Raw genomic sequence first — 22961 nt, forward strand, 5'->3', positions numbered from 1 at the left:
AAAGAAAAGGAAAATCCTCGAAAAGCAAGATTCTCACCAAATAACGCAAAAAAAAAAAAAATCAGTTTATTCGTACAACAAAATAAGTCGTTGTTAATGTTCATATGGATATGTAGTTGGAATAATGAACAAGTATTATGAAAAAATTCAAAAGCTTCTGCATGTTGTGTTAAACGCAGTATGAAATTAATACTAACAATGTTTTTGTCGTTCATTTCTCTTTGACAGCATTTTCTTCATCTTACTTTTTATTTATTTTAGCGTCGGCTTAACAAAGTATAATGTGTTTTTGTTCTGAAAAGGCAAAAATTCACCTTCAACCAACGGTTTTAATTACCCGTTTATATGAAAACACCATATCTTTTTTGTTCAAGGCAATTTTCACTTTATCTTGCTAACTAGCTTGTTATTACAAAAACTAAATAAATAGTCAAGGCTTTACGGGACTTCCAGACCAGCGGATCTGGTCTTTAAAATTAACTCTGGCGTCATAAATTTTTATTTACTAGCTGTGTATTACAAAACCTAATTTGCAAGCAATAGCCGCGCTAATTTTTAACTTAAGGCGAGATTTTAATGCATACAAATATTTGTAAACCTAGGAAAGTTTGACTCGTATCTGGACGTAAATCGGCATTTCTTTGACATTTATTAACATCGGGCAATAAAATACGGTCTTTTTTACATAAAAATATGGTTTATAAGAATATCAGGCTAGGATTTTAAGCTAAAAACAATAGGTCTATTGTTTAGAACAATAAAGAAATAAGGATAATGACCAAGCTGGTTTAAATTTAGGCATTCTTTATTTTGTATTCTATGATTTTGTATTTACATACAGGATTGTTTGATATTGTATCCGTTATTTCATTAGCACTAAAAATTCGATTTTTTCTCGATTTGGTAAATTTAAAACTCTAGCATGCAATTTCATATAATGCCGTCAAAATTGGATTGAATCGAAAATAAATTTGGACGAGTGACTAAGCCAATAAAGCGGAGAAACTGAGTGGGACTCAACTCAAAGTTAACCTTATTCGTTCAGTGGTACGTCGACCTGGAGAATCAGCCCTCCCTGCACCAAGATTTTATAATGATACAATTTTCGAAACGGATGTTTTTTAGTCAATGCTAATTTGTTATAACTATTTGGAGGTTAACTTGTTTGTGAGTGGGAGGTATGTTGTAGGAAATTCAGTCTAGCTTGAGACTGAATTTTCTACAACATTAGATTATGAGATATCGCCTTTTAGAAATGAGAGCTGAGATTGCACATGTACCTAAAGCCTGTTAAGTTTTTCTTATGTTCTTCCCAATATAACTACCTAACAAGTTCTGGCGACAAAGTTGAATCATGAATCTTTTTCATATCAGAGAATTAAAAACATGTTATAGCGAGAAATTCAAGATACATTTTCAAAATAATTCATACAAAGATTTGTTCATCTCATAAATTGTACAAAAATTTACACATAAAAATGGAAAAAATCTATTGATGTGGTTTACGTTACGGAGATTTAAAAAACATTTCTGAATTTGCTACTAAGCTTGTTCAACTGGCGACTATCTTAAATCTTTATCAGCCTACGTTTAGTTCGTCTAAAAACTTGCATAATATAAACACTCGACCACAGGATTTTCTGATAACTATAAATTCACAAAAGATCTCTTGCAAAAAATATTTTTTTGGTACTTTATAAAAATGAAAAACAACTTCCTTCCAATAACGACTTTTTAGGAGAACCAAAACACTTCAAAAGCCGCAAATAATCCGTTCTCAGGACAGGTCCTACATTATCAACAATTTTTTATACGCGAACTCACTTTTCATTACATCCTCAGTTAATAGGGGTGAATTTTTGATTTTAGCCTTAAAATTACTACACATATTTAAAGATTTCATCTTTTGGACTTTAATCGAAAAGACTTTTTATAGGAACTCTTTCGTAGGTTTTTGTTAGATCAACCATTTAAGTGAAAGTTAAAATTTATAGTCTAACAGCTGCCTAACCGGCTGCTTACTTTTTGGTCCAAATCTGCTACCTTTTTTCATCACTAACTCATTTTGGAAGAAAGTTGTTTTGTCCATAAAAAATCAACTACTACATTCTTTTATTATTTTCATCAAGTAAATTAATTCTCAAAATCGCATACCAACGTGACAAGTAGCCAGTAGTAACAACAGGATGCCATTATGGTTGCTGTGACCATGGAAAAAATTATCATGGTCTTCCAATGTAATCTATCTCGTACTTCTGTGGCAACAGACAGGTGTATTTCTTACTGATTCACATCAACTGTTTGGGAAAAAGAGAGAGAACAACATACCTCGGTTACGAGTCAATGTCCAAGATTAATTTGACAATTGTCCCTTCTATCAAAATGTGCGGATGTTTGCACAAAAAACCAATTATACAAGAATTAAGGATACAAGATTCCAGCGTTAAGACATCATTCGCATTGACTCAAAACCATTTTTGTACGTGCATTTAGATTTCCATTCAATATTATTAGCTGTTGTTTTTCGACTTAATGTGTGCGTAGCTTTAATCTTTAGGCTCTTCACACATTGAACAATTTTCCATTTGATCGTGAAAGCGTTCCACTTGTATTGTCGAATGATGAATTTCGTACTTTTTTGACACTAAAGTTTGCGCTTCACGTAACACGCTGTGTGTAGAACGAGAATCGTCTAAATAAATAAGGTAAGAAAACTATAGTAAGACTCCACAGCTGATCATAAAAAATAACAAATGATTGAGAACAATAAAATATATTTTACACAGGGTGGATTCCTAAGTTTGTTATAATACTGTTATCAATGAAGGTCCTGCGAAGAAATCCTAATATCCTATTTGAGCTACAAAAGTCGTGCAATCACTCAACTAGACAACCACCTAAGATATCAATCTTATTTTCATGCTGAGCGCTCAGCAGAAAAGGATCGATTCATTCTTTTATAGTAACTAGCATGACTCGACGTGGGATAGAAGAGAACGTCCTACCACGAAGTTACCAGTCGCTAATTGTGTGAGTGGAAACAGTCTTACAAATTCGACTCGAGTTTTGAAAATGTAGTCACTATTTTGTGGTTTAAAATGTGTATGTGTTTCCCTGAAGGAGCGGGGTCATAGTCAATATTATTTTTTATTTCGGTGTTTTTACTGTCATTAAGAAAAATAACAATAACAGCGAAACAACAAAATACATTTAACAACACTCTACAATATATTGCAACATATGGATGTAAAAATATTGCAATTGACATTTGTCATACGAGTTGTTTTGTACAGTTTTGATTCGTTTGTACCATGACATAATTTAAGGGAATTAAATTAGATTCGTGTGTAGATGTAAATTAATCACTGCAATGCACGCAAATGAAAGATAATAGTTTTCACAGGATTTAATACCATTAAACGTATCTAATATTTCTTTTTATAAGTAAAATGAATTGATGATGCCAAATTTTTTTCTCTCCTCCCCCCCCCCCCTCCCTCAAAAAAACCCCTTCCTGAGGTGTTAGATTCTGCATACGTGGTTCACACTCCACCGTAGGTTTTAATAAGCCTAAGTCAAAATATAAGTCAAAATTCTGCAAATTGACCGAGTTTAGCAAGTTCTCAATGACTTGTGACTGCATTTGCAACACAATGCTTTCCAAAAATTATGCGTACAAATAAGAAAACCTTCAACAGTGCCAGATTTGGTCCAAAGTACTTAACGAAGAACAAAAGAACAAATACGTAGAGAAACCATAAGCCCTATGATAGCTAAATTGAAACACAGACAGAAATCCAGTTTACCTATAGCTAAATGTACGGATAAAGCAGCTGTGCCCATAGTTAAAGACCAAATGTGAAGGTTATGAACCATCTTGACTGCTCGTATGTTTTGTAAATCTTCCATAACCTCTTTAAAATCCAAACCTTTTGGTGTACCTGAAGAAAAACAGATAAAATCTCGCATTATGTTGTCTCAGCAAATTTATACAGTTATTTTACGTGAGATTTTTTGTTTGTTTATTTTCTGCATGGCAAGCAATGCTTAAAGTAATGTTTAAAACATTTCAATTCTCGTCTGTATCTTTCTTTATAGAGAAAAGTTGATTTGCAACTGACGTACAGATATATATAAAGACAGACACAGACAGACAGACAGACAGACAGACAGACAGACAGACAGACAGACAGACAGACAGACCAGAAAAATGCTTACCTTCCATAAGCACCAACAATATATCTTTTAATATTGTTAAAGTTGTGAATAGCACGAGTATAGAGAAGAGAAATGTACATATCGGATCTGCAACCTTCCATTCGGGCTGAAAAATCATTAGTATTAGTTTTAATATAGTAAGTAGCAAGAGGGTTTTAACGTCCAATGAGATTCCTCTTCTCCGACGGTAACTACTTTACAAAACCGCTAGAGATACGTATAGCATTGCTCTAACTTGGTTACCTGCTACACAAGCCGGTTCGATTTTAGCAGAGGGAACAAAAATGGGCTGAAAAAACCGCATTGAAGTTTTTGCCGGAGTGGGGACTCGTACCTGAAATCTTATGAGAAAAAGCCACCCCTACACCATCCCCACTTTTATATTACATGATATAATGGTTTTGAGAGATGGAGAGGTATTACCTAGTAAAAATTTGACTGTAATTTTATACTATTTTTTCTATTAAAACTAAAAGTTTTTCTGTTGCTTTTAAGTTCTAACAGAAATGTATGATTAAACTTTAAATATAAATACATTAAATTCTTTTTTATGCTTAACGTAAAATCGCACGCAAAAATTAACACATAGCCACGGTCAAAATTTCGCTGCATAAACACGAACACATAAAGTACAAAATCTTGTTAAATTTTTTGCGTGGCATAGTACCGAAATATTTTCAGCATTTCCTGAATTTCTAAACAAAGGTATATCAATAGTGAAATTCCAGGGAATGGGTTTAGTTGATTAACACAGAGAACAAAAATCAAAATTTGACAAACCTTAAAATAAATCATCAAAGCAGCTATAAATACACCGACACTCTGTACCAGATCTCCCAACACGTGAATAAAAGCTGCCCGCACGTTTAAATCTTTCTTTAATTTTGATTTAGTAGTTTTTAATATGGCATCTGTTTCTGAGCTTTGAGTGGAACTTCCTTCTGAGCCAACTTCTTGTGGTGACTGCGATGCTTCATCATTGTGGGAATGACCATGATTGCTGCCACCATGGGAATGACCATGTCCACCTCCTAAGCCATGGGAATGACCATGACCAGAGCCATGCAATGTAATGCCGAGTCTGAAAACAAAAACGCACACATGAAAGGTTACAATTCGAATTTTCTAAAATTTTGTTTTTTTTAAAAAGAATGACGAGTCTCTCCGGTTTCATACAATACACAGAAACACTGCATAATCTTCTATGCAATGTATACTACAAGCAAAAAACTGTTACACACAGGCAAAGAAAAGAAAAGGACGGGGCAAGGATTACTTTCTAAAAGAGTATAACGGATCTCTCAGGTTTTTAAACAAACAAACAAAAAACTGTGTTACACATGGACAAACAAAACAAAAGGAAGAGGCAAGGATTATTTTAAACAAACAAACAAACAATTCTTACATAATGTTCACTAGCACACCAACGCCGGATGTGATCAGCATGACCACAGGTTGAATTTTATAAGCAGGATCTTTCACTCTCGTTACAGCTTCGTATACCAAAATGCCTGTTAGAACCCAGATTATAAGTACAGAGACCAGCGCACCCATCACCTCTAAATTAAAATAAAATAATTTGAACTTATATTCAAAGACATCAGAAAGAATTTTTTTCGTTGTTGTTGTTAAAAAATATATGGTACCTACCAAAAAGTGATTTTAAATAGTTCCAACAATTTGATAGTGAGAAAAAAGTTAAAATTAAATTGTGCTCTTGGTAATTCCATTTGTCTACTTTCATAACCACCAAATGTGACTGAAAATACCACTTATTTTTAGAACTTTAGTTCTTTAGAGCATAGAAAAGTCTCTGAATTTCTAACATTGCCAATTTTAAAAATTGCCATAAGCTTAGTGTACTGAGTTTATTGAATCATTTCGCAAATGTCAATTTCAAATGATTTTTTCTAATATGTTTTGACAGGCACAACAAATTTGAATTTAGATATATTAATGAATAAACAGAATGTAACTTTTAAAAGAAAGAAATAGGAACTGGCTGCAAACTAAAACAATGCAAAAATTGAGCAATTAATTTGGTTAAAGTAGGTATATGATGTAGCAATCAATAATTTGCTCTGGAATAAAGGGCACAAGTCTGAATTTTGAAAAATTGACTTTTTGTGGTATTATAAAACCCCTTGTAAAGTCAGCTAATTTAACATCAAAAGGTCACAAAAACCAAATTTTAAATTCACAAGCTAAGATTTTTCATATTCTAGTCAAAATTGCACCAGTGCAAGTTGCAGGATTAGATTCAATGTTGACAAAGATCTGGTGACAATCTAATAAGCTAAAAAAAAATGATGTATCAAAAAGTTCAACTGCTATTTTAACAAATCAAATTACATATTACCAGCTCTGTGCCATCCAAATGATAATTTTTTTGATGGTTTACGTGTGCCTAACCACAATGCAAACAAACTGATCATAAAACCCCCAAAATCGGATAGCAAGTGTGCAGCGTCAGTCATAATAGCCAAACTGTTTGAGACGTAGCCACCTAGAAATAAACAGATATTTAAATTTTTTTTGCTAGTCAAAAAAAAACCTAACCACCGAGCTAGCAAAAAAAACAAAAACAAACACAAAACAACATTTGAGTATTCGAGAAAATTTAGAGCAAATACTCAATTTTTTTTGCAGCGATAGCAATGTTTTTAATGTATTATAAATCTTTCTGAGACAATGAATTTACTTGACAAAAAACAGAACCAAAACAACAGTTGACTTTAGGAAATTAAAAACATATACTATATTTTCAGTGTGGCAATAACAATGTTCTTTATCTATTAAAAAGTCTTTGTAAAGGGTATACATGTTTACATAGGTAAAGACTGTCCCTGTTTGTCCCTTTTTGTGCATTGTGTTCATTGTACATGTGAGCAATAGCAGTCATTATTACCCGGGTAAAAGGGCGGCATCGATATTCTCGAAAATCGTGCAATGTGATTGGTTAGAACTTATGTCATAGCGGGCAATATTCCACGAATTGACCTCTGTCACGTACTGCCCTCACAAGCTCGGGTAATACTTTGACGTCGGTCAATATTCTCCGGTATTGCCCTCATAAACAGTTATTATAGGGTTATACTAGCAGTGCAAGATAAGTTTTTTCGTTCTAGCCAAACACACAAATCACTTGCATCCAAAAAAATGACAAATATAACGCACAAACTCACTAGATGTCAACAACAAAGGAAAAAAACAAGCCCACAACTAAAGCATCAAAAGACATACCCACAAACTCTGCTATCATAAACAGCAAACACACAATACTTGCGATAGTCAGCTTTCTTTGTGCGGTTTTCGTGCTTGCTAATTTAGCTTTGTCTTTAGTATGACAATGCAAATGTGCAGTATCAGTTGCAGAATAACTACCCTTCTGGTGGTAAAAATCTAAAAAACAGCAAAATGTTATAAAAATAAGACCGCCAAAATCTAAATCATCTAAGGAGACTTATAGGAATCTCTTTTAGAAATGTTTTAGACTTACACAGACCAAATAATAAATGAAAAATAAATAAGCACAAAAAATGTGGGTCTTCGTTACAATACAAGAAATGCTGTTAGCGTAACATTTAGGTTCTGTTTGTTTTTATTTTGATAAATCTTGATAGAGAAACTAAGTACATTACTCTGAAAATTTTAACAAAATTTTTCATAAATATCACTGGTGTGAAAAAAAAATTATTAGGTTTCCTAATGACTAAATTTTATTAGAACAAAAAAAATATAACCGCAGAAATATAAAAATATAAAATAAATTTTTTATATGAATTCATTGTAGCACGCACCTGCGTTGGTTGATCCTAGACTACCAGCTGATGCAAGACTATTGGCTGATGCAAAACTACCATTTCGAAATCCAGTGCGGAATTGGATGTCTGGATGCTCCAATAACGAATCTGTCTCTTTGAATTCAATTACTTCAGGTTGTGACATGTCGCCTTCAACTTCTTCGTCACTGCACTCTATTCTTTCGCTATTAATGGAATGGGAATCTTTTGGAATTAAAGATTCAGAAGCATCGTCTATTTTCACCATCATAAAATTGTTTTGCAATCAGCCTGAAATTAAAATGTCTCTTTAGCAAATAAATACCACAAATTAATATTTAAAAGTTATTAAGTTTTTCAAAACACATCCATATGAAGCCCTCAATCAATTTAATTTATGAGTAATCACACAAAATTATTGACAAACACGACCACAAGAAACAGATAAACACATTGTATATGCCAAAAAATTATCCTTGACACAACGGACTCATATCTTAATAATTCTTCCTGAAACTTCTATGTTTCCAAACAACTTAGAAATATTTAAAAATAATTTGTTTTATTTTCAATTTTTGTGGCTCACATGGAGACTTGAATAAACAAAATGCAGGGATTGATTCTACTTAACTTAGAATGCAATAGAAATGTTTAAAATGGTTTGTTTTATTTTCAATTTTTGTGGCCGGCATGGAGACTAAAATAAGAAATTATTAATATGCAAGTGTCAGTTCTGTTTAGCTTGAATGCAACAGAAATAATAAAAATTATAGTGCTATTTATAATAATACGAATAGAAAAAATATTTAACACAACATAAATCGATTTAGAAATATTAGAGAAACAATTATTCTACAATTAAAGAGAATTTGTTAACATTGGAACATCACAATCATCAAGTATTTATGCCATCAATAAGAACGGGAAAACACTAATAAAAAAACATAAACAAATAAAAAAAAATACACTACGAAATTAAAAGTATAATAATAAAAAAAGTAAAGTATTAAAACACATTTTAAGTTACCTGAAAATCATTGTGAACCACGTTTATTTTTGAAGTCAGTTGTCATATGCTTATGATGTGTGGAAAATGACGCAATGTTTGTTTAGTTTTAATGATTTGTTGTTTCTGGGATATAAACAACTTACAAGTAACCATTCAAACCTTTTTTAAAATTAACAATTGCTTGTATATTTTTAAATTTTAAATAAAAATAAACACTTCTTTTAATAATTTTTTTTTAATCTATAGGATTGTTTAAGATGTTACCAGATGCCTTGAAGAAGTGAAACCATATATTTAATTTATGTGTTAAAATTCAATTAGAGATCAATGGAAAAAAAATGAATGGTGTCATTTATGTTTAATAGGCGATTTAATACATTCTTTTCTCATAGATCCCATTTCTCAAATTCTCATTAAAGAGGATAATATTATCACAAAGTTTTAGAATAAAGCACTCACTGAAATAAACATCCTAAACTAAATATTGAAAAAGCATAATTTAACAATGTATGATTAATTATATACATTTTGAAATCTGCAATGTTTTTCAAAAATGTTTTTTGACAACAAGCTAAAAAAAAATCCATAGGCTCACCCGTCCTTTTTAAACCACATTACGTTGTCTCGCTACTTGCGGTCATTTTGTGCGACAAACAGACGCACACAAGTATTTACTATAATAGATTTTTAAGCTTTTGAAAAGTGAGTCTTGATTCTTATATAAGAATTCTTACAAAAAACACGTTAGCTCGTAAGCTATTGTTACTGTGTTAGCATAACATTAATGGAAGATTGGAGAGTATTGGAAAGAATCTTATTAGCATTTTAGATTGGAAATGCTTATTGTTATTACTTGAAGTTTGGGAGAAACTGCATATTATCTGATTCAATTAACATCAAATATAATTAGCAATTGCACTCAAATTTCAGTAACTTGAAAATAAATATTAAAAAATATTCCCTTTCTTAAAATACACAGAGACAGCTTATTTAAGTGCAAAATAAGTTTTATCTTTATAAAATCTAAAAGTTTGGCTCACATCCTGCCCATTTAATATCAAATTATGTATATTATAATGCCCGTATACGACTGTCTGTCTGTCACGCAAAATGGTAGCTTAGCTGCGTGAAGTAGCAAAACGCACGCAATGCGGTATAAAAAGAACGGGTGAACCGTGGATTTTTCCACGGGCTAACGACTAGTTATATATAAATTACTATAAATATCTAATGGATTGTCAACTAAAAATATTGTACAACTAAAAATATTTTGGTTGGAATAAAGCTGTTTGATATTTGCAGGGATAAAAAGAGATTTTTATAACCATTTTATTACCCTCATTAGGGTAATGGTAAATTAGGTACTGATGGAATTTATGATAATTTGGAACTGCAAGACTCGAAAGGCACTCAAATTGATTTTTATTTACTTTAATCTCCCTTTTGTACAGAAAAAATTTCACTAATTTTCACTGAAGCCTTTTTTTAAAATTTATTATCTTTAATTATATTAGCTTGTAGTGGGCTGTTGGAAGCCTCTGAATTAGCAATAAAAGTTTACAGCAAATTGTTGATATAGTTTATATTCCTATATTATCTGATGTCGAAGTTAATTCTTCATCACTTTGTAGCTACAAACAGAGTGTGAGATGCAGTGGATATTATTTTGCAAATAGAATAAGTTTCTTACCTTATTTTCCTGTCTTTCCTATATTTCAAAGTAGTGTTAAATCATTTATAATAAGAGGAATTTCATCTACGCAAAATGCTGCAATGACGAAGAAGAAACTTTCAAATAGATGGCCTTATCATAACAAAGTTCTGTGTGGTAACATTTACCATATTTACACATGATAACACTCAATTTTCAAACACGATATTGGTTTTAAAAACACTTATTATTTTGACTGCATCATTATCCCCCTCCATTCTTTCCAAGTGTCCCAAGCCAACTTAATCTTCTTATTTGGATAACATCTTTAATGCCACGGATACTTAGCCTGCTTCTCAGCTCATCTAAACTCTTTCTGTCTCTTAGACTGGCATTAAACATTCACCTAACTTTCTAAACGCTCAAATTCATGCTTTACTGCCCATGTAGTACAACCTAACACTTCTTACACAGGCCCCACACAACCTACATTTTAAATCAATCAACAAGACTAGTCAACAAAGAAAGTAACTCTGTGAACCTTTTCCAAGCAGAACCTATCCTGCAAGTAATATTTCTTTTAACACCCCATTCACTACCCAACATATCGCCTGAATAACAGAAGTTCTTAACTATCATTAACGAGCCGCTGTTGTACATCACTTAAGCTCGAAACGCTTTATTGTCTATAATCTCACCTTTACAACACATGCATACAAACTGAATGCTTTTCATATGTACCCAATGCTTACAAGTGTAACAAAAAATTGAGTTCCTACAGCCCCTTTCCTGCAAACTCAACAAGGCCACTTTCCCACTACAAGGTCATTACTTGGTTTCAATGCTACTAATCATGACTTTAGGCCTTGCTGCATTTACCCTTAAACCCTTTCTCTTCTATTTCTATTTTCCACTTCTCAAACTTTTAAACTAATTCTTCCATCGACTCTGTTGTGAGAACCAAATCATCCGCATACAATAACTCCTATGAACAACCCGTTCTGAACTCCATCAACCACACTTCTAAAACTTAAACAAACAACAAAGGACAAGTACAGAACCCTTCACCAACAGCACCTCTAAAACTTAAACAAAAAACAAAGGACAAGTACAGAACCCTAGTGTGCATCAACATTTACACTAAATTCATCACTAAATGAATTGATAATCCTGACACGGCTTCTAGCATTGCAGTACAGACTGTACCATTCTAACTAGCCGCTCATCCATACCTAATTTTATCATTGCCCACTAAATAACTTTAGGTTGCACTCCATCAAAAGCTTTCTCTAAATTTACAAAGGCAAAATAGAGATTCTTTCTCTTTCCTTAATACTTTTCCTGAATCTGAAAGTAAGAATAATGCATCTGTAGTGCCACACCTTGGGACAAAACTAAATTGCATCTTATCTTTATCAATTCTTTCGCTAAGTAAAACATCTCCACATTTGATTTCAGCACTCTATATACCAACATACCTCACAACCTTTTAATTCATGTATTACCACAGATAATTGATTTTGTTTTCGACTGTAAAAAGCAAAACAAACTGGGGTTCTCAAAAACGTCCGTGTATTGGACAAACAAAGGCATTAGCAATCATTTTTTTACCAAACAGGGTCTAAAAGACCATGTTTCATTCTTGATCTCTAAATGTTTCTTTACCATAGGCAATCTCGTCTTTAAACAAGATATTGGCATCCCCATGGGTATTGACCCCACCCCTTTTTGGGCCAATCTGTTTTTGTACTTCTATGAAGAACAATTTGTTAAAAATTAATCTCTGAGGGTTCTCCCAGAGCACATAAATACAACACAGGACGATTTATTGATGATCTGTGTACAATACATAATGGAGAAGATTTCCTAACATGTCACAACACCATTTACCCTCCAGAACTACACCTGAAAGTCGGACATCATGGAACCAAAGCTACGTTTCTAGATTTAGATATTGAAATAAAAGACAACATTTTCATATATAAACTCTTCAACAAAAGAGATAAATTTCCATTCCATATAGTACGCATGCCAGATCGGAAAAGCAATATACCATCATCTACCTTTTATGGACCAATCTTTTCCGAATTTTTACGCATTGGCAGATGCTGCTTACTAGTCGAAGACTTTATTTCCCAAGCTTCCATACTTTTTAATAGAATAATCAAACAAGGAGGAAATAAAAACATGATCTCCAAACAAATTATTAAAGTAATGCGTCGCTACAATAGCGTTCTTAATAAATATAACAAAAACAGTGAAGAAATAATTGAATTATTAGGAACTAAATAGGAAGAACATAGTTTTGCTACACAAATTCGTCTATTTTGTTATCATTTTACTATATAAAGTCTTTGGATCCATTCACACACCATATCTATCCCAAATATTTCAAGGCAGGCCGTGTTTCATAATTCTTCATCTGCTGCTGGCTAGCTCATTCATATAGTTTTTTCAAAATCAAACTATTTTTACCTGCTGGACAGTTATTCCTCCATCATATTATTTATATTTGCAACATTAATTTATTTTATGTGCTGTCTGTGACAGTTTCTTATTTATTTCAATACACACTTAATGCTGGACGTTCACGCTGCAGATCAGGCTTGCTATCTTATTTATATTATTATTTATACTTTTATACTATTGTTTATACTGTTTTTCGTTCTTAAACTTTTAAAACACTAATCTAACGAAGCTTTTTTATCGCCGTTTTATGTTCTTAAACTTTTAAAATCCAACCTAAAAAGCATTCCTATCGCCTTTTTTGTTCTTAAACTTTTAAAATGCGATCTAAAAAGCATTTCTATCTCCGTTTTTCTTTCTTAAACTTTTAAAATGCGATCTAACGAGGCTTTTCTATCGCTGTTTTTCGTTCTTAAATTTTGAAAACACGATCTAACGAAGCTTTTCTATCGTCGTTTACATTCTTAAACTTTTAAAATGCGATCTAACAAAGTTTTTCTATCGCCGTTTCTTTGTTAAATTTTATTTTCTTTCGTTGATCTCTTGACGACTATAGCAATTAAATACAACAATGGGACACACACAGTTCACATGAGCTAAAACTTCCTTTAATATTTTTTAACTTGACGAGTTGGTGAGATTAATGGCTTTGTACATTAGTTTCGATAAGTTGAATTCACGACGCTCCTTCATGGGGAGCCATTTTAATTTGATGGTATCTTGAATTTTGGCATAACATCGAATAACAAAACTACATGCAACTTTTTAAGTTTTTGTACTCTTTTCATTTGTGCTTCAGTCAGCGACATGATAAAGTTGTTATAATCAATTTGAGGAAAAATTAAGGTTTCAATTAACTGTTTTCGTAGTCTGAAGCTTGTGAAGTTCTTTAACCGTAGCACACATATTTTCTCAGAACATTTTTTCAAGGTTTTGTTGATTTGTACCTTCCATCTAAAGTGTTTATCAATTGTTAGTCCCAATAGTGAAAAAGTCTCAACACGATTGATTGGAGTACTACCTAGCTTGATCATCGAACTGTGTTCATTAAGAATATGAATATTGGAAGCGTTTGGTCGAAATCAACATGAATTTAGTTTTTGCTGCATTAGCTGCAGAGAATTTTCTTCGGGCCATTTGTCAAGCTCATTTAGTGTACCGTTCATGTTAATTTATGTATTCACAATATTTGCAGGTTTACATGATCTATAAATCGTTGTATCATCTACGTATTGAATAGTGGAAGCATCAAAAGCGTCCTGTAAATCGTTGACGTATAAATTGATTAATATGGGGCCAAGGATTGAACCTTGTGGTACTCCAAATAATGATGGTAATTGATTTAAATTATTGCTATCAATTTGCACAAACTGTTGTCTATCCGCAAGATATGAAAGGGTCCAAGTAAGTAACTCTGCAGAAAAACCTTGTGCCCTCATTGGTCTTTATAGTTTTCTTTACATCTTCTTTCAGTTTCATAAGTGCTGTACTTGTGCTGCAACCTTTACAAAATCCAAACAGTATCCTTGTAGATGTTGTTTGATTCAATAAATTCTATAAGTTGTTTCAACACAACCTTTTCGTATACTTTGGATAAAGAGAACAGTATTGATATCAGTCTAAAATCTGAAATTTCAACAGCACTTGGCACTTTATTTATAGGTACGATTCTTGCTGTTTTCCAAATATGTGGGAATTCATTAATGTGTATGAATTTACTAAGAATGTTTGTCAATGGGGAGCATATAAACTCGGCAATTAGTTTCAAAAATCGAACAGGGATTGTGTTGTGACTAGTAGAGCAGTCATTTAAGATTCCGCAATTTTTTCATAACTTCGCTATATGTAACACAATGAAGCGTAAATTTACTCTTGTTGTCATTTGGTAGGGTGTCTATGAGTGATTTTGTTTCTGTCGGTGATATTGGATCCTTACCAACAGTATGCGATGCGGTAGTGGCAAAAAACAAGTTTAGTATCAGGTTTCATCATGTTCCTTTTAAGTGATGAAATACTGTGTATGATTTTCCAGACGTATTTAGAGTTTGAAGAGGATAATGAATTTTGATAATATATCATTTTTGAATGGTGGATTTTCTTTTTGGAAAGATTTCTCAGTTCTTTAAATTGGTTGCCAAAATTGGTTGGCACAGTAAGTGCAGAAGGAAATACAATCAAGACTAACAAGTTTGATGATACAGTATTTGTCGTTGGTGGAAATAAAAATCACCTATGGAGCGTGAGTGTAAACTTTTTATCTAACAAAAAGGTAATCAACTATACACAATCGACACTGATGCACAGGTCAATGTGTTGCTGTATCAACAACTAAAGAAAATCATGTACCCCAATTTAGCAAAATAAAATTACTAGTAAAACTAAAAACATTTCATTGATATTCTTCAATCCATCACTGGAGACAAAAATAACATGCGACACATCGAAATTTGGCCTCGGTTCCAGTCAGTGATGCAAAACTGAGGCTTAGTTGTATCGTTTTTTTCACTAAATTCAAAGTCAAATGCAAACACTGTAAAACGAATGAAAAAAGCAAGTCAGGCGGGGAGGTATCATCAAAAGAGAAACCATCGTGAATTCTATTCAGTAATGTGTGAAAGTTACGGACCCAGATCAAAAAGCTCACACCCAATTCAAACAAAAGAAGGTGAGTTACAACAGCAGAAGGTATCAAAAACTTTTGGTTACCGAACTGGTCATTGTATGATTGATCGTATATTTTTTTACTGTTCATCAATGAATGGAAAAACAAAGGAACAACAAAGTATATAGCCTGCATATCACATTTATCGATTTTACTAAGGCGTTTGACGCGGTCAACCGTCCTCTCTGTTTAAAGTATTGGCAAAAATTGGATGGCCACCTGAACTTATCAAATTTTTAAAACTTTTGTATTCAGACGTTAAAGCGCGTCTTATAATTGCTGACAAACTAACAAATCTTTTTACCTATAACTGCAGCGTTAAGCAAGGGTGCAAGTTAGTTCCAACGCTTTATGGAATTTATTCAGTGATGACACTGTGGGTTACCTTTAAAAATATCAAACACAAACATTTTGTTTTGATTCTTTTTGGCTCAAAAAGACTAAAAGCGAACACTAAAGTTTTCTTTGAATATATCAGAGAAGCCCAATACACTGATGGTATGGCTATTCTAAGCGATTTGGTTCAGTTTGCAGACGTGCTCTGTGTGCCTACAGTCGACTTAAGCAACATGTTTTTAAAAATCGAAATTTGACCAAAATCACCGTCAACAAGCGAAGCCTGCTAGCCATTTTTCTCTACGGAAGTGAGATATGGACATTCTATTTCCACAAAATCACAAAACTTCGAACTCTTCAGCAACATAATCTCAGAGCCATTAGGCGACTCCAATTTAATTAGTTCTTCTACAGGCAAAGTCGATTAGCTTACGCTCGGTCAGTCAGTGAAATAAAAATAATTTTATCGAAAATGTATGGTGGGAACAACAACAACAAAAAATAATAAAACATAACAACGTTTTTTTTCTATTATTTTCGCATAACATACGTTGTATGAGGCCTGTGTAAGAAGTGTTATGTTGTACGGTAGTGAGACATGGGCAGTGAAGCAGGAAAATCTTGACCGTTTAGAAAGGAATGATATGAGAATGGTTAGGTGGATGTGTAACGCCAGTCTGAGAGACAGAAAGAGTTAAGATTAGCTAAGAAGCAGGTTAAGTATCCATAGAATTAAAGATGTTATCCAGATAAGAAGATTGAATTGGCTGGGGCACTTGGAAAGAATGGAGGGGGATAGTTGGTAAGAAAGTGTAGAGACTTAATAGTTCCTGGGGCAAAGCCCAGAGGCAGACCAAGAAAGACTTGGCAGGAGGTTGTAAGGACAGACTTGATACAAAGGAAGTTGAGTTTAGGTCTAACACAGTCTAGATCAGATTGGAAGAGGGTAATTAATATACCCTGTCCAACCCATTCCAGCATGGAAAACAGACGTTAAGCCGAGAATGATGATGTTGATGATGATGATGATACGCAGTTTATATTTTTTACTTGTAAAGGAAAAATAAAAATAATTTGTATCACTAAAAAAATATAACTAGTTCTCAAGAACTTGTTATGAAGCAAGAATTTTTCTTGTGTTGATTTGAAAGTTATACAGCAAGAATTATTCTTGTGCTGTTTTGAAAGTAGTACAGAATATACTTGTATTGTTTTGAAAGTTTTAACAGCAGGTTATATTTGTACTTTTTGAATTTTATACAGCAAGTTATTCTTCTCCTTAAAATATTAAAACAAACAATTTTCATTTTCTTTTAATGTTTTTTGCGTAGTTTTATAGGATGATCTAAGTTTAAGTGCAAATTCTTTTAATGGACTAGGGTTAGTTGACAATATTTAAAGCTTTTTGCAGCATTAAAATGATTTATTTAAAATTCATAACAGATGAGGGTGTTATGACATGCGTATTTTACCATGTTTTTATTATTTTTCCTAAATGGTATCGACTAAAAGTTTAGCTAGCGTAATTATAAGAATATATACTTATCATAACAAAGGAGGGTGTTACGATAATAATAATCTGTCTTGTTTTTCACTTGTAATATAGCTATTTTAGCGAAAGTAGCTAATTTTTGTTATAAATTTAAACTTCTGTTTAACCACGTAACTATTTTTGTGAATTACAAAATTAGCGCATCTCGCATTTTATTTTAACTGCAACAAATTATCATGAACAAAGAATCAACTTCCAGTGGCCTTACCATTGGTGGTCCTAAGGTAACGTTATTGATTCACCTTGTTTAGTATAGTTGTAGATGGACATTCAGCACCAAAAAAAAACATTGATTATCTTCTATGCTCATGTTTCTTTGTTTTTCATTTGTTTTTTTTCATTAAAAGTTTTTTGCCGAAAAGCTGGTCGACCGAAATTATGTTTTGAAGACAATTGCAAACTAAATCTTAAACTTTCTGGCTTTTTGGAAGACTGGGAAAAATGACAGCAGATCGTCTGAAATGCCGTAAACTAATTGCAGAGGCATGCACAGCACTTGATGCTATTCGTATTGCTAAGTACATCAGATGCAGGAAAAGACGCAGGGAAAGATGAAGAGGCTAGAACTGTTAAATTTTTAATTTGTTAATGTTGTATGTTACTCGTTTGCGAGTTGATGCAATAATATATATTATATATATTGAATCATTACCATGAGAAATCGAACCCCAGTCTCTGGCAAAAAGTGAAAATATTAAACCACTAAGGCAGGTGTCACAGTTATGTGGTGTTAGAGTCAATTAAGTCCTGAAAATAAGTTCAATCGGACGTTCAGAGAAAAAAAATCGAAAATATGAAAAAATGGTGAAGGGTCTCCTTAAGAGACAAGAGAGGAGTTGAACGTCCTCCACCATACCTTAGTTTAAAGGGGCGATTGTGGAAGTCCCATGAAATGCCACATAGTGATGGTGTCACTTTAAAAAACACCCAGTCCGGTCTGTGAACGGTTGGCGCTAGGAAGGGCATCCAGCTGTAAAACACTGCCAAAACTCTTTATTAATGGCCGTAAGAATAGTTGATCAGACAAACTGCGTAAACGGGGCTGGAACTCTAAGGAGTGAAGGTGTCACGCACGGTAGGACAGATGTCAGATGTGAGCATCGTCAGACCGTTACCCAGCTATCACATCACAAGGTAGATAACACTAGGTTGAGGATGGCTAGTGTAAATGTTGGTACTCTGAGAGGTAGAGCAGGTGAAGTAGTTGAAATGTTAGAACGTAGATCTGTTGATATGTGATGTGTTCAGAAAGTTAGGTGGAGAGGAGCTTCAGTGAGATTTATGGAAGGTAGGAGGGCAAGGTATAAGCTTTTTTGGATTGGTAATAGTGATGGATATGGAGGAGTTGGCATATTCGTTGCAGAGAAGTGGGTAAAAAAAGTAATAGATGTTATGCGTGTTAATAGTCGTATTATAGTGATAAAGTTTTTGATAGGTAATAGGATTGTCACTTTTCTGTCAGTTTATGCTCCACAGTGTGGACACAGTGAGGAAGATAAAGATAAGTTTTATGATGAGTTAATAGCAGTCACATCAAAGTTTGGAGACACTGAACTTGTCATGGTGGGCGGCGACTTTAATGGTCATGTTGGGAAGTCATCTGAAGGTTATAGAGGTGTGCATGGAGGCTATGGATTTGGGAGCAGAAATAAGGAAGGGGAAAGATTGCTTGAGTTTGGAATGGCAACGGACATGGTGGTTTGCAACACATCATTCAGTAAGAGACAGAGTAGGCTGATAACATATGAGTCAGGTGGTTGTAAGACACAGATAGATTACTTCCTGGTTAGAAAGTCAGACATGAAAGTGGTGAAGGACGTGAAAGTTATATCGGGGGAAGAGTGTGTTTCCCAGCATAGGTTGCTGGTTTGTGATATTATCTTGAAGAGTGTTAAAGAAGCCAAGGGAAAGTACAGGCCCCGTCGAAAAGTCTGGAAGCTGAAGGAAGAGATTGTAGCAAGACAATTTAGTGCAAAAGTTCAACAGTTAGCCTACAATAGTCAATGTGATAGTGACAATGTTGAAAGTACTTGGACTACTTTGAAGAATTGTCTTCTAGAAGCTTCAGATGATACCTGTGGGTGGACGAAAGGACCAGCTAGACATAGACAGACCTGGTGGTGGAATAATGAGGTTGACCAGTGTATAAAGGAAAAGAGGAAACTTTGGAAAGAGTGGAAGTCAGGTGGTAGTAAAAATATTTACTTAGAAGCTAAGCGTCGCGCTCGTACAGCAGTGTATAAGGCAAAATCAGAAGCAGAGAGAAACAGATTTGCAGATGTGTTAAGAAGGGAAGACCAGCGCAATGAGGTATTCAAGATAGCAAAGCAAATGAAGAAGACTAATCAAGATATTGTAGGTGAGAAGTGTATACGTAATGATGAAGGTGTTTTGGCTAGCACAGAGGAGGAGAAAAGGGCAGCTTGGAAGAATCATTATCAGAGGTTGCTTAACACTGAGTTTGATTGGGACGAGGATAATTTGTCTTATGATGATGTCGTAGAAGGGCCAGCTATGCAGATCAAGACAGAATGGGTAGTGGGGGCTATTAGGAAATTGAAGATTGGCAAGGCTGCAGGAGTATCAGGTATTGTTGCAGAGATGGTAAAAGCATCTGGATATATCGGAGTTGAGCTTATTACAAGTCTTGCTAACCAGATTATAAAGGATGGTGTTATTCCGAGTGAGTGGCAGTCGAGTGTAATAGTGAATTGTTTCAAGGGAAAGGGTGATGCATTAGAAAGGGGTAACTATAGAGATTTGAAGTTGGTTGATCAAGTAATGAAAGTTATTGAAAGAGTGATTGATAAGTTACTTAGAGAAAGAATTGATATAAATAAGATGCAATTTGGTTTTGTTCCAGGGCGTGGCACTACAGATGCAATATTTTTACTCAGACAGCTTCAGGAAAAGTATTTGGGAAAGAGAAAGAATCTCTATTTTGCCTTTGTAGATTTAGAGAAAGCTTTTGATAGAGTGCTACGTAAAGTTATTTGGTTGGCTATGAGAAAATTAGGTGTGGATGAGTGGCTAGTTACGATGGTACAGTCTATGTACAGCAATGCTAGAAGTCGTGTCAGGATTAACGATTCACTTAGTGATGAATTTAGTGTAAATGTTGGTGTACATCAGGGTTCTGTACTTAGTCCTTTGTTGTTTATTCTAGTCTTAGAAGCGCTGTCGATGGAGTTCAGAACAGGTTGTCCATGGGAGTTATTGTATGCAGATGATTTGGTTCTCATAGCAGAGTCGATGGAAGAATTAGTTGAAAAGTTTGAGAAGTGGAAGAAAGGACTAGAAGAGAAAGGGCTGAAGGTAAACACAGCAAAGTCTAAAGTCATGATAAGTAGCATTGCAGCTAAGTGTGACCTTGTAGTTGGAAAGTGGCCTTGTGGAGTTTGCAGGAAAGGGGTTGGTAGTAACTCAATTTTTTGTCAGACTTGCAAGCATTGGGTACATAAGAAGTGCAGTAGTATTAGTGGAAGGTTAAGAGCTGACATGCAGTTTGTATGCAAGCGTTGCAAGGGTGAGATTATATAGAATGAAGTATTTCCAGCTTTAATGATGTACAACAGTGGCTCGTTAGAGATAGTTAAGAACTTCTGTTACTTAGGTGATATGTTGGGCAGTGAAGGGGGTGTTGGAAGAAGTGTTACTTGCAGGATAGGTTCTGCTTGGAAAAAGTTTAGAGAGTTACTTCCTTTATTGACTAGCAGAGTCCTGTCAATTGAAGTAAAAGGTAGGTTGTATGAGGCCTGTGTAAGAAGTGTTATGTTGTACGGTAGTGAGACATGGGCAGTGAAGCAGGAAGATCTTGACCGTTTAGAAAGGAATGATATGAGAATGGTTAGGTGGATGTGTAATGCCAGTCTGAGAGACAGAAAGAGTTCAGATGAGCTAAGAAGCAGGCTAAGTCTCCGTAGAATTAAAGATGTTATCCAGATAAGAAGATTGAATTGGCTGGGGCACTTGGAAAGAATGGAGGAGGATAATTGGGTAAGAAAGTGTAGAGACTTGATAGTTCCTGGGGCAAAGCCCAGAGGCAGACCGAGAAAGACTTGGCAGGAGGTTATAAGGACAGACTTGATAGAGAGGAAGTTGAGTTTAAATCTAACACAGTCTAGATCAGATTGGAAGAGGGTCATTAATATACCCCGTCCAACCCATGCTAGCATGGAAAACGGACGTTAAGCCGAGAATGATGATGATGATGATGATGATGATAACTAACCAGCCAAAATAGCGCCATTACACCGATTTTTATTGAGAACTTTGCGCCTTGTTTATTTGGAGCTTTCACATGTCATTTTAAATTTATTCTCAGACCCTTGGCACTCGCAGTCAGAATTTTAAAACAAAGCACAATAATAATGTGGAATACTGGTTGTGGTTCTTCCAACTATGAATGTCAAAAAGTGTGATCTGAAAATAGGGTCAATAGGCTGACTCTGACAACAAATATTTGTGAAGAGATAGATAGATGTGCATATTTTACATTGCTAGCCTCACAAATATCGAGGGATATCCCTCCTCCATGATGATTTTTGAGCTACGCAGACTGAATTAGGGTTCACGCTCTGCCAGATAACTGCTGGCAACATCCAACGGCCCACACAGTGTGCCTTTTCCCAAATTTACCTCACATGGCTTGGGTTAACCCAGGGCTATGGTAACATTCATTCGCCAAAAGGGAAATCAAACCCTGGTCTCCCGCACAAAATGTGAGAGTTATAACCACTAAACTATTGCGCCACAGGTCTGCCTAAGATAGCTAAAGATCCACAAATGCATTATGTGACACAAGCGCTTTTTGCAAGAATTATTTTCCATACCACCATCTGGTCAGTAAGAAAATTAATTGCCAAAGACAATCCTTGTTGAAATATTTGGCAGTAAATAGTCTCTTAACATTCTTTATTGTTGGGTTGCTGGCTCCTATTTAAACCAGTAAAACTTAGAGGGGAAAGTCTGTTGTGACATTGCTATTGCAAGCAAATATCAGCTAATTTTTTGAGTGTACTGCCACATATTTTAGCAAGGGGGATTGTAGCAAGCCAGCTTGGCCAGCTACATCTAGCTAGCTAGCTAATTATAAAAGATAAACACAACATCATATGACACTGTCACAGCACGTTTTAACATTCTAAAAATAAATAATTTTTACTTACATCATAAACATGATAAACGGAGGAGAGAAATGACAAAAAAGAGAAATGTACAGCCAAACTCCACACCTGTGTCCTTTTTTTTTGCAAAAACAGTCTCTCAGAAAAAAATGCCCAGGT

At 34.2% G+C, this 22961-nt stretch overlaps 1 protein-coding gene across 3 annotated transcripts; it reads right to left on the reverse strand.

Moving 5' to 3' along the window:
- Positions 1-1389: 1389 nt before the first annotated feature.
- On the reverse strand, positions 1390-22937 carry LOC130647851 (proton-coupled zinc antiporter SLC30A2-like). 3 transcript variants are annotated; one of them, XM_057453841.1, is made up of 9 exons: positions 22845-22937; positions 8019-8206; positions 7462-7620; positions 6578-6724; positions 5624-5777; positions 4999-5299; positions 4219-4324; positions 3807-3941; positions 1390-2692 (listed from the first exon to the last, which is right to left on the reverse strand). In XM_057453841.1, exons 1-9 carry the CDS (start codon positions 22853-22855, stop codon positions 2547-2549), a joined length of 1347 nt encoding a protein of 448 aa, XP_057309824.1. In that variant the 5' UTR covers positions 22856-22937; the 3' UTR covers positions 1390-2546. The 3 variants fall into 3 exon arrangements, with proteins under 3 accessions (XP_057309824.1, XP_057309822.1, XP_057309823.1); XM_057453839.1 differs by having other exon boundaries at positions 8019-8291; XM_057453840.1 differs by lacking the exon at positions 22845-22937 and adding an exon at positions 9028-9772 and having other exon boundaries at positions 8019-8291.
- Between the last annotated feature and the right edge of the window lie 24 nt (positions 22938-22961).

The sequence above is a fragment of the Hydractinia symbiolongicarpus genome, chromosome 6 (assembly GCF_029227915.1).
Source record: "Hydractinia symbiolongicarpus strain clone_291-10 chromosome 6, HSymV2.1, whole genome shotgun sequence".
NCBI classification, from domain to species: Eukaryota; Metazoa; Cnidaria; class Hydrozoa; order Anthoathecata; family Hydractiniidae; genus Hydractinia; species Hydractinia symbiolongicarpus.

Bases quoted from the DNA above. Each gene is read 5' to 3' on its own strand.
- LOC130647851 (XM_057453839.1), bottom strand. From the start codon at position 8,271: ATGATGGTGAAAATAGACGATGCTTCTGAATCTTTAATTCCAAAAGAT. The intron at 6,725-7,461 runs GTATGTCTTTTG...GTTTATTTCTAG, and splicing joins TATGATAGCAGAGTTTGTGG to GTGGCTACGTCTCAAACAGT. The intron at 5,778-6,577 runs GTAATATGTAAT...ATTTTAATTTAG, and splicing joins ATTTGGATGGCACAGAGCTG to AGGTGATGGGTGCGCTGGTC.